At 56.5% G+C, this 15,562-nt stretch overlaps 1 protein-coding gene across 1 annotated transcript; it reads right to left on the bottom strand.

Moving 5' to 3' along the window:
• Positions 1-13,788: 13,788 nt before the first annotated feature.
• MRGPRG (MAS related GPR family member G) lies at positions 13,789-15,350 on the bottom strand. The gene is given in 2 exon segments (XM_006220390.4): positions 13,789-14,774; positions 14,777-15,350. Coding segments are annotated over 2 exon segments (891 nt in total). The 3' UTR covers positions 13,789-14,457.
• Between the last annotated feature and the right edge of the window lie 212 nt (positions 15,351-15,562).

The following is a 15,562-nucleotide window of genomic DNA, read 5'->3' as shown; positions in this document are numbered from 1 at the left end:
TTGCCCCCCTGTGCCTCTGTGCAGGCCCGTCCAGTCAACTGGTCAGCTAGCCCAGTGTCACTCTGCTCCCCATCCAGCCCCGTGGACTCTCCCCGAGGGCCCTCCGACGGTTCCTCTGTTACTGCCCCTGCTGCACAGACAGAGCCGTCCTGGCCCACATCCTGGAGCAGTGTGCCCAGGGCCGCAGCAACAGCTGGTTATGTAAACCCAGGAGGAGAGGGTGCGGGCTGCCTCCTGGCCGGGGACCGCCGTGGGGGCCCAGGCGTTGACCTCCCAGGCACCTGGCTCGCGCAGACCAGCAAGAGCGCCTGCACACCTGTGGCCCTTTTTGACTGTCACAGCTGCCAGGTGCTGATTTCCCATTTTGGTCAGAAGAGGCAGAATCTCAGAAAAATGAGGAACTCATCCAAAGACGTGGAACCGGAACGAGGGAGCCCGGATGTGCACCCGCACCTGCTCCCTCCCGGCCCCTGCACGTGGCCCGCAGCTGAACCGCACTGACCAGGACCGGCGAGGGCTTGGCCCAGCCGTGCTGCCCCTGGTCCTGCAGGGAAACCTCTAGAGCCGGGCCGGGGACCTCAGGCAAAGGGCCAGCTCCCCTCTGCCCACAAGACCTCAGGCCTGGGGCTGGCCTGCCCTTGAGGGATGCTGGGCCCCGTGTTGTGTCCTGAAGTCTCAGTGCTTCACAAAGGCCCTACCAGCCTCCAGGAGCCAGGGACTCTGAACCCCGAGGACTCCACCTTCTGCTCCCAGGACCCTTGTCTGCACCCCAAGATCCAGCCAAGCTTTCCATCACCACCCCGAGCACTTTGCAGCCTTGTCTTCCCTTCTGCCAACGCAACGTTAGAGCAGAAAACCAGAGACACCCCTTTTCAAGTCTGGCTTTTAAAAAAGAAATTGCTGTGGGCAAAGAAGCCAGAAGTCTGAGGCCCTGATGGGGCAGAGGATGCTTCCAAAGTGACCGTGCAGGGCAGCTGCCCCTTACAAGCCCCAGCGCTCTGCCCTGTCAGGCTTCGCCTAGAGGAGGCCCCACCCCAAGCCGCCCGGGGAGGGGCGCTGAGACGCGGGGGGCGCAGTGCAGCGCTGCCCGCTCCGCCCTGGGGCCCGTGAGGGGCATGGCGGGGGGCAGGGGGCCGGGCCGCGTGTCGGCCCCCAGGGGACTTGCAGGAAGTCGGCAGAAAACCCGAGTGCTCCATCACTGCTGCTCCGCTGCCCCTTCCCCACGAAGCTCCGACCTCTGGTCCAGCGTCCGGACGCCCACCATCACCGCGACAGTGTGGCCCTTCCTCTGGTGCCCAGCAGAGCTCCCTCCCGAGGCGGGCGGCACTCACCGTGCAGCAGGGCATGGGCACGGGCTCGCTCCCTCCTGCGGACCGGTCCTCCGGAGTCTCAGGAGTCTGGAGTCTCGCTCCGCTCCCTGCTCTGCTGCCCTCCTCGGGCTGTGCCTGCTCAGCAGACGGCTCCGCCAACGCCACGGACTCTGGCTGCCCCCAGCCCAGGCTCCTCGTGGCGGGGACCCTGCAGCTCCGGAGCTGGCTGAGTCGCCAGGGGAGTGTCAGAGCGGCAGCAGGGATGGGGCCACGGGCAGGAGCTGTGGGGCTGTGCAGCGAGGGCGGGGCGGGCTGGGCCAGGGCCAGGGGGCCGCTGCAGGGATGGGTGCCTCCCAGGAGGTGCAGAGTGGGGACTGTTATCCCTGCTGTCCCCGTGTGCGCGTCTCCGGAGCGTGCAGCGGCCCCTGCCAGCCCCGAGCTGCCACCAGCAGGACCAGCTGCTGCAGCCGTGTCCAGGCAGCTCTGGTTCCAGCCGCGACTGCGGTCCGAGGTGCGCGCTGGGGTGTTACCTAACATCCGGAGGCTGCCTGCTCGTTGGCAGGTTTGCTTAGGGATTACAGTGGAAAAGAGACGGGTCATCATTAAACACCAGAAGGTCCTCCTGACAGAGCACCCCCATGCCCTCCTGTGGCCTCTTCCTCCAGGGAGAGGTGGGGCAGAGCCGGAGGCACAGAGAGGGTGGGTGACAGCCTACGGTCACACAGCATATTAGAGGCACTTGGAATCCAGCCCTGTCCTGCTGTGTTTCAGTGTAATTCTCCATCTCCCTGGGTACCCAGCTCTCTCCCAGCGTCCAGCCCAGCCCAGCCCAGCCCTGCTCACCCCTTCCCTGCCCAGTGCTGCCCAGCAGAACGCCTGCAGCCCCCCAGGGGCAATCGCTGACAAGACTTTTTGGAAACTGGGTTGGAAGAGCTGCAGGTCCCCGATATACAGGCGGCTCCCTTGGGGGCCGAGGGGAGGTCAATGGGACAGACTGTCTTTGTTTGGGACGTGTCAGCAACGCCGTCCCTGGCTGGTCTCTGCTGCCCGGATGCCAGGCTCTCCCTAACACGCTCAGCTCTGCCACTGGCCGAGTGGCCCACAGGCTGCGGGATTTGGGGTGTTGGGGAGTGGGCTCAGAGGGACAGTGTAGGCAGCCAGAGCTGCCCCTCTCACCTCTTCTCTGCATGGTCTTGTAACCGTGACCCCCTGACCACTCCTTTGCCCCAACTCACCCCGTGGAGGTAGAGGCAGAACACCCCGGCAGTCCAAGCCCGGGGCTTGTCGATACACCCGCCTCCCGCCAGGCAGGTCCCTTGGCTTCGCTGTGCCCTGGGCTGCAAAGTGGCCTCTCAAGAGCCCGGACGGGCTCCGGGGAAGGCGGGGCTCGGTGCCCTGCAACCACCTGCCCCCCTGCCAGCCTCCAGGCCCTGGTCTGTGCAGCAAAGCTTCTCTGGTGCAAGGGGTGCGAGGAGGCTCCAGACTAATCTGCAGGACTCCTGGAATCTCAAAAGCGGGGGTGGGCACCCTCTGCCCTGCCAAGCCCCACAGCTGAGCTCCTCGGCAGACAACAGGTAGCATCGTCTCCGCCAAAGAAACGCTCACTGTCCTGCCCATTTTCATCTCATTCTTTCATCCCCCAGGCTTTTGGCATTCTAGAGCATTCTGCATGCACCAGCTGGAGTCCGGGGCCCCCGGCATTCGCCCCTGAGAACTCCCTATCCATCCCTGCACATCCTCTCCCATGTCGGCATCAACCAGGACACGGACAGGTCAGGAGCCCCGCCTGCACGCCTGACGGGGGCCCAGGAGGAGCAGCTGGGGCCTTCCAGGTGTCACGATCACAAAGTGGGGTGTAGGGCCATCACCCACGTCCCCCATCCAGGGCAGAGGGGTGAAGTCCAAGCAGGTCTGAGGGGCTGGGGGCTGGACCACTGCTTCTGGCTGGATCCCAGCAGAGCAGACAGCTCCGTGTCCAAGCTCACCCCAACCATCAGAATCCGAGGCCTTCCCTGGGACCCACGCCTTGTTGTGATGCAGCTCTGGGGGCCCCTGAGAGTCTCTGGTGTGGAGCTGGGCTGACCACAGTCACCTTGTCCTGATGGACACAGAAGATGCTTTTTTCCAGGGGGTAGCGGACACCTGCTGGTCTGGGGAAAGGGAGGGCGAGGAGAGCACTTCCCCGTACTCTGCTCTTACTGTGAAGGGCAGACGCTGTGTCCTTTCCCGGGGAGGGAACAGAGCCTGCCTCCGTGAACCGCAGGGTTTGGCGGTGGCCCTCGGCCGAGCTGTGGGGCTTGGGAAGTTTCCGTTGTGCAGGGAATTTGGGAGTCTCAGCCAAGAGTGAAGATTCCGTCTATTCTTCAGGCATCCCGCCCTCCGCCCTCCTCTCGCAGCCCCTCCCCCACCTGTCACATTCAGTGTTTCCTGAGCACCTAGCCAGCCTGGGCCCAACACGGGCAGCACCAAGTGAGAAACACGGCTCCTGACCGCTATGCTCCCCTGAGCTTTCAAACCGGTGAGTATAAGGCCGAGCAGGCTGGTGTCAGGGTTGGATTTAGAGACTGCTGAGGTCAAGTCCAGGGAACTTGGTGCCCTGTCCAGTGGAGGAGGCTGCGTGTGTGCATGGGGCTGGGAGGGAGCTGAGGTGCATGGGGTGTGTGTAGGGCAGGCTGTGAGCTGAGGTGCGGAGTGTGGAGGAGGGCTGTGGTGGCTCTCTTCTTCCTGCCTTCCTTTGTCCTTGGCAGGGAGCTGGATGCTTGGGGAGAAGGAAGAAAGATGATGATGAAGCTGGTGCTGACGGTGTTGGTGGTGATGACGGTGACGATGTTGGTGATGTTGGTGGTGGTGATGATGGTGGTGATGTTGGTGGTGAAGGTGATGACATAATAAAACAATAGAAACAGTGCTGTGCCAGGCACCTGGCGTGAGGTGGCATCACTGAGCCTGGGCTCTCCCTCTCAGCGTGGCAGCCAGGGCCACACACGAGGTTTGGCATAAATCAAGCCGCTTCATGTTTTCTGGTCAGTGCTGGTCCCAGCCCAGCCCTGTGAGGCTGATCCCCACTCTGCCATTTCTCTCTCTAATTTGGCAAGCCATCCTACCCTTCGAAGGGCAGTGGAAGCAGTATTTTGGAGCAGGGAGTAACCTGACTGCAGACCCACTGTGGAAGCTCTGCCCTGTGAGGGGCTGGCTTTCTCCCTGAGCACAGGTGCTGACAGGCCTCCTCCTGAGACGCTAACGAGGAAGAAACCTCTCCAGGCTGGCCATGCTGGCCGCCCACAGGGACCTCTCCGTCTGTCTGCTCCAGGCTCCCTGGTCTCCCTGGCGAGACGGGGCCTGGCTCCCCACAGGAAGCCGCCAAATGTCTCTGCAGCCTCCTCCCCTCCTCCTGCAGCCCAGCTCTTCCAGGCCATTAGCCCCGTTGCAGGCCACCTGCCACCCTTTGCTGGAGGACCGGCACGCCTGTCTGCCGGGCAGGCTGGGGGAGGAAGCCGTCTCTCATCATCCTGCAGGGCTGAGACATGACAGTCCTCATCACGGCTCCCAGGGCCTGGGCGCCAGCATCTCCAGTGTGCCCACACCTGTCAGAGGAGTCCTGGCCTGCTGCTGCCCAGCTGGGTGACCGAAGGCAGGTCCCACTTTGTCTGGGCCTCAGTCTTTCCATTTGCAGCATGAAGGGGTCCTGTCCAGGCAGGGGGATTCAGTGCCACACACATATCGTTGCACATTATACACAAAGGAACATTCGTCTTGTCCGCAGAGAAACGAGCTCCCTCCCGTTTTTACTGAAACATGGGGCTCCCTAACTGTGTTTCCCCACTGTTCACCCATTTCCTTTCCTCTTCAATCCCGAAACAACTGTATAGGCAGGGGCGTGGCCGGGGCTCAGGGTGACAGTGGGGAAGGGGGCCTGCAGGTGACACGAAGCACCCCTGCACGAGGCCAGCCCCTCCTCGTCCCTCCTTCATGGTGGGGGCAACTTGGGTGATGTTTGCCAGCCTCTGCCATTCAGGAGAGGTTAGAAGTCTGGATTTTGATGTGAAAATTCCCAGTCGTTAAATGCTGGTAATGAATTTAAAGATGTAACCCCTGTGAATGCCGGCGAAGGTCCCCAGTGGCCGACCTCTGGCCCAGGGATGACCACCGAGGGCCTGCCCCATGTGGTGCCTGGTGGGTTCTGGGTTGAGCTAGAGACGCTGGGCCACTGCGAGGCTGTGAAGAATCCTTGTCAGCAGCTCCAGGGAGGTTGATCTCTTCCCAAAGTCCCCTCTGCGGTGCCTGGGATTTTGGAGAGGGACCGAATGCAGACAGGCCCCCAGGAGCTCCGGCTGGCAGGTGGAGTGCCGGGGCATTTCACAGGGCAGAGAGGGAGGACGGCCCGGGCTGACGGCCTCCCTGGACCTCAGAGCAGTTTTCCTGCAAGTCCAGCATGTATTCACTCTGCAGACTCTCGGCTCCTGTCTGGGTTTGGGCCTGCACTCCGAAGCTGAGGGGGTGCAGAGCTGAGGGCTGCGGACTCCAGCCCTGAAGGGGCAGCGTCTCTGCTGGGAGGGGTGGCCACAACCCCAGAGACCCCTTCTCGGTGAGGGGGGGGTGCGTGCTCCCCACAGGCACCCTGAGGGAGGGGGAAGCTGGCGCTTCAGCCCCGGCTAGTCTATTGCTACATCCCGCTGACTCGCTCGTAGTTCCAGGCCTGGACCCCGTCCCTCTCATCCTTCTGACCACAACCGACTGCTCTGGATGGGAATTTATATGTGGAAGCCCTGACCCCCAGGTCGGTGGGACTTGGAGGTGGGCCTTTGGGAGGTGACTCGGTGATGAGGTGGGGCCCCATGTTGCAATCGGTGCCCTTACAGAAGAAGAGGAAGGGAGAGATGGGGAGAGGCGGGGTCTGCAAACCAGGAAGATAGCCCTCACCCTCGCCCGACCCTGCCAGCACCTTAGTGTTGGCCTTCCAGCCTCCAGAGCCATGAGAAGAAGCACAGCTCTGTTATTTAAGCCGCCCTCTCCCTGAACGACAGAGACGCTTACACGCTGGAGGCTTGGTTTGTGCCAAAGCTCACGTGATGCCTCATTTACCCTCATGCGGCCCCATGAGTGGGCGGTGCGCCCCCAACCTTTGGGGGCCTGCTTGCTTTGGAATTCAGAATCATCCTCATTCTTTTATCTTGCTTTTTATTAAAATTTTTAAAACACCTTTGTTGTGGTCTGGTTCCTGTACAGTAAACTACATGTATTTCAGATGTACAACTGGATGAATTTTGATAGATGTCCACGCCCATGAAACCACCCCGACAATCATGAGAGCTAACGTCTCCGTCCCGCCCCAAGAGGTGTGATTTGTGAACTCCCAGTTTATCCCTTCCCACCCCCTTTACCCCTGGTAACCATAAGCTTGTTCTCATTCTTTTAAAAAAGTATACAGTAAGCTCTGTTTCTGGTTTGCCAGAGGAGCTGAAATCAGACCAACCCTACTGCTTTTGATTGTCAGAAACTCTGGAAAACACTAAAAAGCAGCTGCGGGAAGACAGGGGAGCAAGTCAACAGCGGCAGAAGCCGCGGGGACAGAATCTTTGTTAGCGCCCTTTCGCTGCTCTGACAGAGAAGCCAGACTCGGTGGCTAAAGCAACATAACTTCTCATAATGCTAAGGCCGTCAGTTTATGAGTTAATAACTTTTAAAACAATGACTTCATTAAATCATTGTAATTTAATTAATTGATAACTATTAAATAATAACTTCATTAATAAATTTAAAAGCCTACAGTTCTGGAGGGTAGATGTCTGAAATAATGGGCTGGACGCCTCCTGGAGGCTCTGGGGGGATCTGCTCCTGCCTTTTCCAGCTTCTGGAGGTGCCTGGGTTCCACGGCTCACAGCCCCTCTTCCATCGGCACAGCCACTGGGGGAGCATCCTCCCGTCTCTGGCTGCGTCTTTGATTCTGTCTTCATTCTCTGGGGGTGGAGGTCATAATTCAGCCTATTTACAATGTATCATCCACAATAAAAAAAAATACACATAAGAGGAAGCAGCTAAATGTGGCTCAGTATCAAGAGAAAAAATAGTTAACACTGGCAGATTCACAGATATCAGATGAGGACGTTTAAATAGCTATTATAAACATATTTAAGGATTTGTAGGAAAAGAGGGACAGGATTGGTAAACAGATGGTAAGTGTCAGCAAAGAAATGGAAACTGCAAAAAAATTCAAATAGAAGTTTAAGTACTGAAAATCACAGTAGCAGAAATGAACATTTCAATGGATGGGCTGAGCAGCCAAACAGACACAGTAGAAGAAAGGATCAATGAATCTGAAGACAGGCCAGTAGAAATTACCCAGTCTGAAGCACAGAGAGGGGTCATGGTGACAGCATCATCACCATCACTACCGCCATCACCACCGCCATCACCGCCACCACCGCCGCCATCACCACCACCACCGCCATCACCACCATCATCACCACCGCCACCATCATCACCACCACCACTACCACCGCCGACATCGTCATCATCGAGCATGGCACCCCATCAGATGATCTGAAATATGTGTAACTGGGGTCTCAGGAGGAGAGGAGGGAGAGAAAAGAGCAGAATAACTGTTTACAGAGATAAATGGTGAAATACCAACAAAACTGCGGACAGATATGAACCCATAGACTGGGGAAGCTCAGTGAATCCCAAATAGAATAAATGTTAGAACAGCCCCATCTCAGCACTTCACGGTCAGTCTGCTAAAATGCAGGGGCACACGTTTCAACAGCACCCAGACATACTACGTGGAGGGAGTGCATAAGCATATCCGACTGCCTGGGTAAGGGTAGCCTGACTTACCATCTAACGTTGCAGGAGCTGAGCACCATTGAATGGTATCTTTAAAATGGAGAAAGGAATAAAAAAATTCTGTCAGTCTGGAATTTTATATTTAGTGAAAGTATCTTTGAGGACAACGGGAAGGGAGAGACATTTTCAGACAGACAAAAGCTGAGAGAAGTTGTGGTCCTCAGACCCAAAATACTAAAGAAAGTTTTTCATGCTGGAGAGGAGTGATTCAAGTCTGAAAGTAGAAATGAAGGAGATGGGAAATGACACACGGGTGGGTAACTATAAATGGAGATTTTCTTAATTTCTATAAAAGTCTATCAGTCATTTAAAGTAAGAGTAATTACAATGTATATTAGGGTTTATAAAACATGTAGAAATTAAATATGTTACAACAATGCAAAGATCTGGAGGAGGGTAAAGGAACTTCCACTGTTACAGGGTTCTTACTCTGTACGTAAAAATTGTGGTAAGTTAAAGGGGGTTAGTAATGATCTCTGTAGGAACCTGCCAGAGTATAAAGCAAAGAGCTGTAGCTAAAACTCCAGTAGAGAAGATAAAATGGAGCACTAACGATTATTTGATTAATCCAAAAGAAGGCAAGAGAAAAACCACAATGTGACAAAGAATGTAAGTGATAAACAGAAAAGAAATGACAAAATAGTAAACTGACACTCAACCATATTTGAGTGTAATAATTGTAATAAATGTAAGTGGTCTAAAGCTCTAATTAAAAAGCAGAGATTTTTCACACTGGATTAAAAAATGCTACCCAATAATATGTTGTTTACAAGAGACACATTATTATTATTATTATTATTATTATTATTATTATTATTGGCTTAAAACAACACAAATTTATTATTTTGCATTTCGGTTGGTTAGAAGTCTGAAACACACAGGCTGAAATAGAGATGCTCGATGGCTGTTTTCCTCCTGGGAGACCCGAGGAGAATCCCTCTGTTTCTGGTTTTGGTCTGTTTTTCGCCCTTCTCACTGTCTAGAGGTCACTTTCATCCTTGGCTCATGGTATCTTCCTCCGTCTTCAAAATCTGCAGTTGCATCATTGAAGAGGCACATTTTGAATATAAAGATGCAGGTAGATTAAGAGAAAAAAATGAAAAAAAAACTATGCTGTGTAAACAATAATCACAAGATAGCCAGGGCAGCTAGCTATTAATTTGAAATAAAGCAGACCTCAAAGCATGGAATACCACCAGAGATAAAGAGGAACATTTCATGATCGTATTAGTAATCTATTGCTTTGTAACTGATTATGCTAAAATTCAGCAGCTTAAAACAATGAACCTTTAGTATCTCACAGATTCTGTAAATCAAGAATTTGGGCGTGACTTGGGTGGTTCTGACTCAGGGTCGGCCACGTGGTTGTAATCAAGATGTTGAGCAGGGCTGTGGTCTCAAGCCTTGGCTGGGGTGGAGAGTCCACTTCCAGGTTGGCTCATTCCATTTATGCTAACTTCACATGGTGAAATGGGAAAAAACCCCTGAAAAACAAGCCTTTCTAAAACGGATGCAAGAAGATAAAGACACTCTGAGCAGCCTTATAGCTGTTAAAGAAACTGCAACTGTGTTTACACTCCTTTCGCAAAGACTCCAGACCCAGCTGGCTTCTCTGGTGAAGTGGCGCTGGTGTTTCCCAAATCTCCACAGAGCAGCAGGGAGGAGCTGACGTGGCGAACCGACAAGGATGTTACGGGAAAATAAGCCAGAGACCAGCATGTCCCACAAATGGAAATGCACGTGCTTGTATCGAGAGACTAGCAAATCAAGTCCACCAACTCCAGGAGGGGTAGTAACGCCACGGCCAAGGGGGGTTTATCCGAGGGCTGCAAGGTCGGCGTCGGGAAGTAAATCAGCGCGGTTCACAGCAGCCAGGCTGAAGGAGGAACGCCGTGTGGGCATCTTAACAAGTGAAGAAAAGCACCTGATACAACTCACTACCCACGCAGGGCTTAAAAAAAGACGCCAAACTCTCATCAACTCTCCAGGAGCAGCTGGAAGTTACATCCGTGTGATAAAGGGCATATAGAAAAAGGCTCCAGCCAACACCACATCTAGTATTGAGCACGCTCCCCGGAGGGCTGGGAGTGAGGCGAGGGTGTCCGTTTTCACCATTTCTGTTCGACATCGTATGGGAAGTCCCAGCCGGTGCGACGAGGAAAGAAGAGGAAACAGAGAACGAAAAGAAGGAAAAGGCATAAAGACCAGAAAGGGAGTGATGAAACTGCCCCTGTTTGCAAATGACGTACTCCTGCACGCAGACAGCCTGAAGTGGGATGCAGAAGCCTGTCAGAGCTCCTTGGGGAGCTTAGCAAGTTGGCAGGGTAGGTGTCAGAGCACATGAAGAGTCAAGATCAGTATAAAAAACCACTAACCTATCAGCAAGCAACTGGAAAACGAAATTAAAAGACAATTTTACGTAGCATCAGATACCTAGGTATAAATTTTACAAAATACGAACTCCGTACCTACACTGAAAACTACAAAAGTAGCTGACAGAAGTCAAAGACCCATTAACTGAAAACTTCATGTTGATAAGATGTCGGTTCCCCAAGAATTTTTCTAGAATAACTGAAGGGGCTCAGTGCAATCCCGATCAAATCTCCAGGAGGACTGAAGAAATTGTCAAGCTGGTTCTAAAATGTAGACAGAAATGCAACGTGGAAATGCGGACTTGGAGGCCTTCCAGCACCTGATTGCATGACTGGCTTTACTGGCGCGGTGAGCGGGCAACGTGGTGCTGGTGCAGAGACAGACAAACAGACCAGCACGGATCAGAGTCCAGAACCAAACCTGCCACACACGACCGATCGGTTTACAGCAGAGGCACCCGTGTGACTGATGGAAAAGGGCCGCCTTTCCAACAAACGTTGCCACAATGACTCGTCATCTATATGGAGAAAAACTCTGAAGACAGCAAAACCCAGCCAAGCCCTGAGCACTGCCGGGCGCCACCAACATTCGGTGCGAGGCGACCGGCAGGAGGGTCAGGCCCGGGAGGCAGGCGGCACGTGTGTCTCATGCCCAGTGTCCCCCGGGGTGTCCTCGGCCCTGTGCCCGCTGCACACCTGCTCCCACCCCGGGCCCAGCTGCCACGGCCTCCTCTGGGCGACCCGTCTTTCTCTTCTCCTCAGCAGGTGCCCGTGTTTGGGACCTTTCAGTCGGTCCCCCGCTGGTGGAGTCCTTTCCTTACCCCACGCGGCTTTGTAGGATTCAGCGCAGACACCCCCTCCTCCGGGAAGCTCCCTCTGCTGTCTGGGTGGGGAGGTGTGACCTTCGTCCCTGCTTCCCTAAGGCGAGCGCCGTCCACAATGGGACGTGTGCGGGCCCTCTAACCACTGTCAGGGGCAAACTGGGACAACGGCGCCTCTCTGCACAGGCCGCCTTCGCTTGGCGCTGAGGGCTCGGTCCCCTCTCCCGACGCCCAGCCCTCTGGGGGCGGGGGCCACACCCTGGCACGCCCCGCTCTCACCTCCGGCCCAGGGCCCAGCCGGAGCTGTTCGGAGCCGGTTCTATCAGGGTTTGCTGGCTGAAGGGGAGAGCGTGGCCCAGGGCAGGTGATGGACTGGATTCTGCCATGGGCAGCGGGTGCCCCTTCTCTGACTTCCTGCTCAGGCCTCCATCCAGTCAGTGGTCAGGTCTTGGCTGGCCGGGAAGGTTCCAGAACCCAGGACCAGCCTGGTCTGATTCCATTCTGTGGCGCTCCTTTTCTGCCGCACGGTTGATTCTCTTGAACACACCATTCCTGCAATCGTGCATTCATCCAGCACCGTCTCCAGGCCGTGCAGTCCGCAAATACTTGTCGGGCCCTTCCTCCTTGCCCAGGGAGACCCTCCCACAAGGACAATCACAGGGGTGCAAATATGACTGCAGGAAATGCAGCCTGCAGTGGGTGGGGAGGATGCTCTGGGCAAGGGGGTCGCCTTGGACCAGGGCAGGTGTGCGTCAGAGGAACACGGCATCCACTGCCAGGAAGCTGCCGGTGTCACAGGACAGACAGACTTGAGGATGGACCCCGATGGCTGAGCAGGACATGCCAACAGTGGGGACGTGAGCAGACAGCACGGTGGGTGTGCAAGTTCAGGGCGGGCTAGGCACGTCTGGAGCTCGGCCCGGAGATGGAGATGGAGACAGGAGAGGTGATGCGCTGGCTCTGAAGGTCGGAACAGCCTCAGCACCGCCTGCCCTCTGCCAGCCTGCCTGCCAGCCTTGCCCCTCCCCAGTCCCAGGAAGGCGATTTGCTCAGCCTCGAAATTTTTTTTTTCCAGACCAGCTTCCTGCTGTCAGGTGACACGCAGGAGGTCACCCAGCTGGAGAGGCGCCAGCAGGATGGGAGCCCAGCCGTGTGAAAGCCTGGTCCCCCCAGGTGGCGATGCACTTCTCCAGGGCTGGGGACACATTGGCTCTTTTGGGCCCAGGCTGGCGTCTGTACACTACACCCCAGCAGCGGGTTCTGGGGCCAGAGATCCTGCACGGCCCATCTGTCTAGACGGGGCTGTTTATCACGTGCCCAGACACTGCCAGCTGCCTGGCTGTCCGCCGGTCCCCGCCTTGACACAGATGGATGGGCCCCCTCAGGGGGCCCCACAACTATTTCCTGGGCCTGGGAAGGTGAGGCTGATGCTGGAAGGGTCTCTGAGGCTGCCTCCCTCCCCCGGCCGTCTTCCCATTTCCAGCCCTTCCAGGAGGGAAGCCGCACTCCTCCTTGGAGTCCATCATGAAGTGGTCCCAAGGATAGATGGCTCTTCCCCACCCCTCCCCTCAAAGCTAAGGCGGGGGTCCCTGACCCTCCTCCCTAAGCCTGCTGGACAGCTCTTAGATGGCTGGAACCCTGGCCTCTCTCAGTTGGAATCATCCTGTCTTAAGGGCACAGTCTGGGAGACCAGGCTGGGTAAGCTGGTGTGGTCAGAACCTTGCCCTTCCCAGGCAGGGACAGACAACCTGCAGGGTTGGCAGGGGTGGCTACAGGTAAGACTTTCTTCTTTCCATTTCTTAATTGTCCCCAACGTTCCCAGAATGAATAACACATACGTTCTCTCTAGTGAAAAAAAAGACAACTTAAAAAAAAACTTTTGGTTGGTTTTTTTTTTGTAAGTTTTTTTGTTTGTTTTGGGGGAAAGGTAATGAGGTTTCTGTATTTATTTATTTATTTTAATAGAGGCTCTGGGGATTGAACCCAGGACCTCCTGCACGCTAAGCATGCGCTCTACCACTGAGCTCTACCTTCCCCGACGAAAGACAGCTTTTAAAACCAATTCTCCCGTAGTTGTCAAATGCTTTATTGTAGCAGGGTTCATGTAGCATGTATAGAATCTCTTCATTCTGGTAAAAATGGAAATTTCTGCGGGCCTCTATTAAAAAGTAAACATGATCGGAGGGTTCTACCCCCAAAATGTCTTTCTTTGAGTCCAAAGAGTTTTGGTGATTTATCTCTTAAATATTTTCTGTAGGGCTTGAAAGTCTTGACGATGGCTATGAACCGTTTCTTTTTTAATCATCAGAAACATATAAAATGATTTGTGCTTTGAAAACTAAAAGGAATGGCTTCAGTTACCTCTGTCCCCTCCCTCCCCACCCTCCTCCCTCCCTTCCTCCCTCACAAGGAAAGCCCCAAGGGAGGGCAAACACTGGCCTGGCAGGGTCAGCAGGGTGTGGGGGCGACGGGTGGAGAAGGATTCTGGGAGGAGGGGAAGTTGAAGATGGAATGGAGAGGCAAGAACGCCCTCCAGGCCGCAGGTATCCAGGAGCCCTAGTGTGGGCGGCGGGGCTGGAAGGGCTGAGCCTGTGAACCCTCTTCTGCTGGTTCACTTTTGGTGCATTTGGTGAGGAAGCAGCGCCATCTGGTGGTCTGTGGAGAGACTGCTGGGCAGGCCCTGGGTGGGGTCACTGGGCAGCTGGGGCAGGGGGAGAAGCCTGTAGGAAGAGGCTCAGCGCGGCCCCAGTGAGGACAGCCCATGGCCCAGCCAGCGCCTGGGTTCTGATCCACCCAATCCCCCACGGGGACTTCGGGGGCTGCCTCCCCTCCACCCCGGCCCCCAGTTGGTGGCAGGAGAGGAGGCAGGAGCTGGGGATGAGGGCTCTGCCCGCAGGTGCCTGTCCTGGGGTCTCCCGGTTTGCCTGCTGTGTATCTGGTCTCATCCTCAGGCTTCCCCGGACCCCGCGGGCTGGGCATGGAGGGACCAGGACCACAGCTCTCACTCTGTCCCCAGCCCTTGGATCCCCAGGGCAACTGAGCCAGGGCTGGGGCAGGGACGACATTGTCCTGGAGGGTCTGGTGAGGGGTCGGGGAGGGCCCGGGAGGCCTCTACATGCGGCCCATGGGCAGAGACACTTCCCCGGCCCCCAGCGGGGCCCCCTCCCCCAGGGACCGCTGGAGAACCACCCGCAGTGGCTCTCGCTTGCCTGGCTGCCGGCCTGTCGTGAAGTAGATGAGTGGCTTGGAGCTGCAGTGGATGCAGGCCAGGAGCGTGGGCAGCGGGGAGAGCGAGTACAGTCGGCGTAAAAAGGACTGCATGGGGACCCAGGACAGCAGGAGGTCCAGGCTGCTGCTCAGGATCCAGTACAAGATGTAGGAGAGGCCGCAGAAGAACTGGAGCATGGAGCTCAGGACGACACCGTAGAACGGGGGCGCTGCCGCTGGGAGCAGCAGGCCACCCAGATGAAGAGGACCAGCCCGGCCACGGAGGCCCCGCAGGCTAGGGTCAGCAGCCACGTGACACTGGCTGTGTGGAACCACGGGCAGGTCCGCAGGCGCGTGCCGCCCGGCAGCTGGCCGCAGGCGTTGGCGGGCAGCAGCACAGTCAGCGGGGTGAGGGTCCAGATCAGGCCACAGAGGATGCCCGCTGTGTGTCTGGGGCGGCAGCCCTGGTAGCAGGTGGGGAAGATGTCAGAGAGGCAGCGCTTGGCGCTGAAGGCCACCAACAGCCAGAGCCCCACGAAGAAGGCCACGAAGGGGAGGGTGAGGTAGAGGCCGCCCTGGCCGCCCAGGGAGGCCTGCGCGGCCCAGACGGCCACCTGGCAGCCGAGGAACAGGAAGTCGGTGGTGGTCAGGTGGAGGACATAGACAGAGAAGGGGCCCTTCTTGATGTGGAAGCTGAGGTGCCAGAGGACCAGCCTGTTCCCCACCAGCCCCCCGAGGCTGACGGCAAGGGTGATGCAGGAAACCACACTGTTGAAGGTCCTCCAGAGCCCCAACATGCTGGCTGGCTCGCGGGCAGCCGGAGGGACCCTGGAAGGAGGGGACAGATGTTGCTGCCGGCGTCCCCGCGCGGGAAGGTGCTGCCGTGCTGGTGCAGCCAGGTAGACGCGCCTCCAGCTCGGGCCCCTTCCTGGCCCAGGTCCAGCCCTTCGGGCCTCAGGACCTCCTCATAAAAGGAGGATTCGCTAAGATGTGATGATGATGCGGGCCA

Source organism: Vicugna pacos, chromosome 10, assembly GCF_048564905.1.
Source record: "Vicugna pacos chromosome 10, VicPac4, whole genome shotgun sequence".
In the NCBI taxonomy this organism is placed as follows: Eukaryota; Metazoa; Chordata; class Mammalia; order Artiodactyla; family Camelidae; genus Vicugna; species Vicugna pacos.
This window is presented reverse-complemented; position numbering and strand designations above follow the sequence as displayed.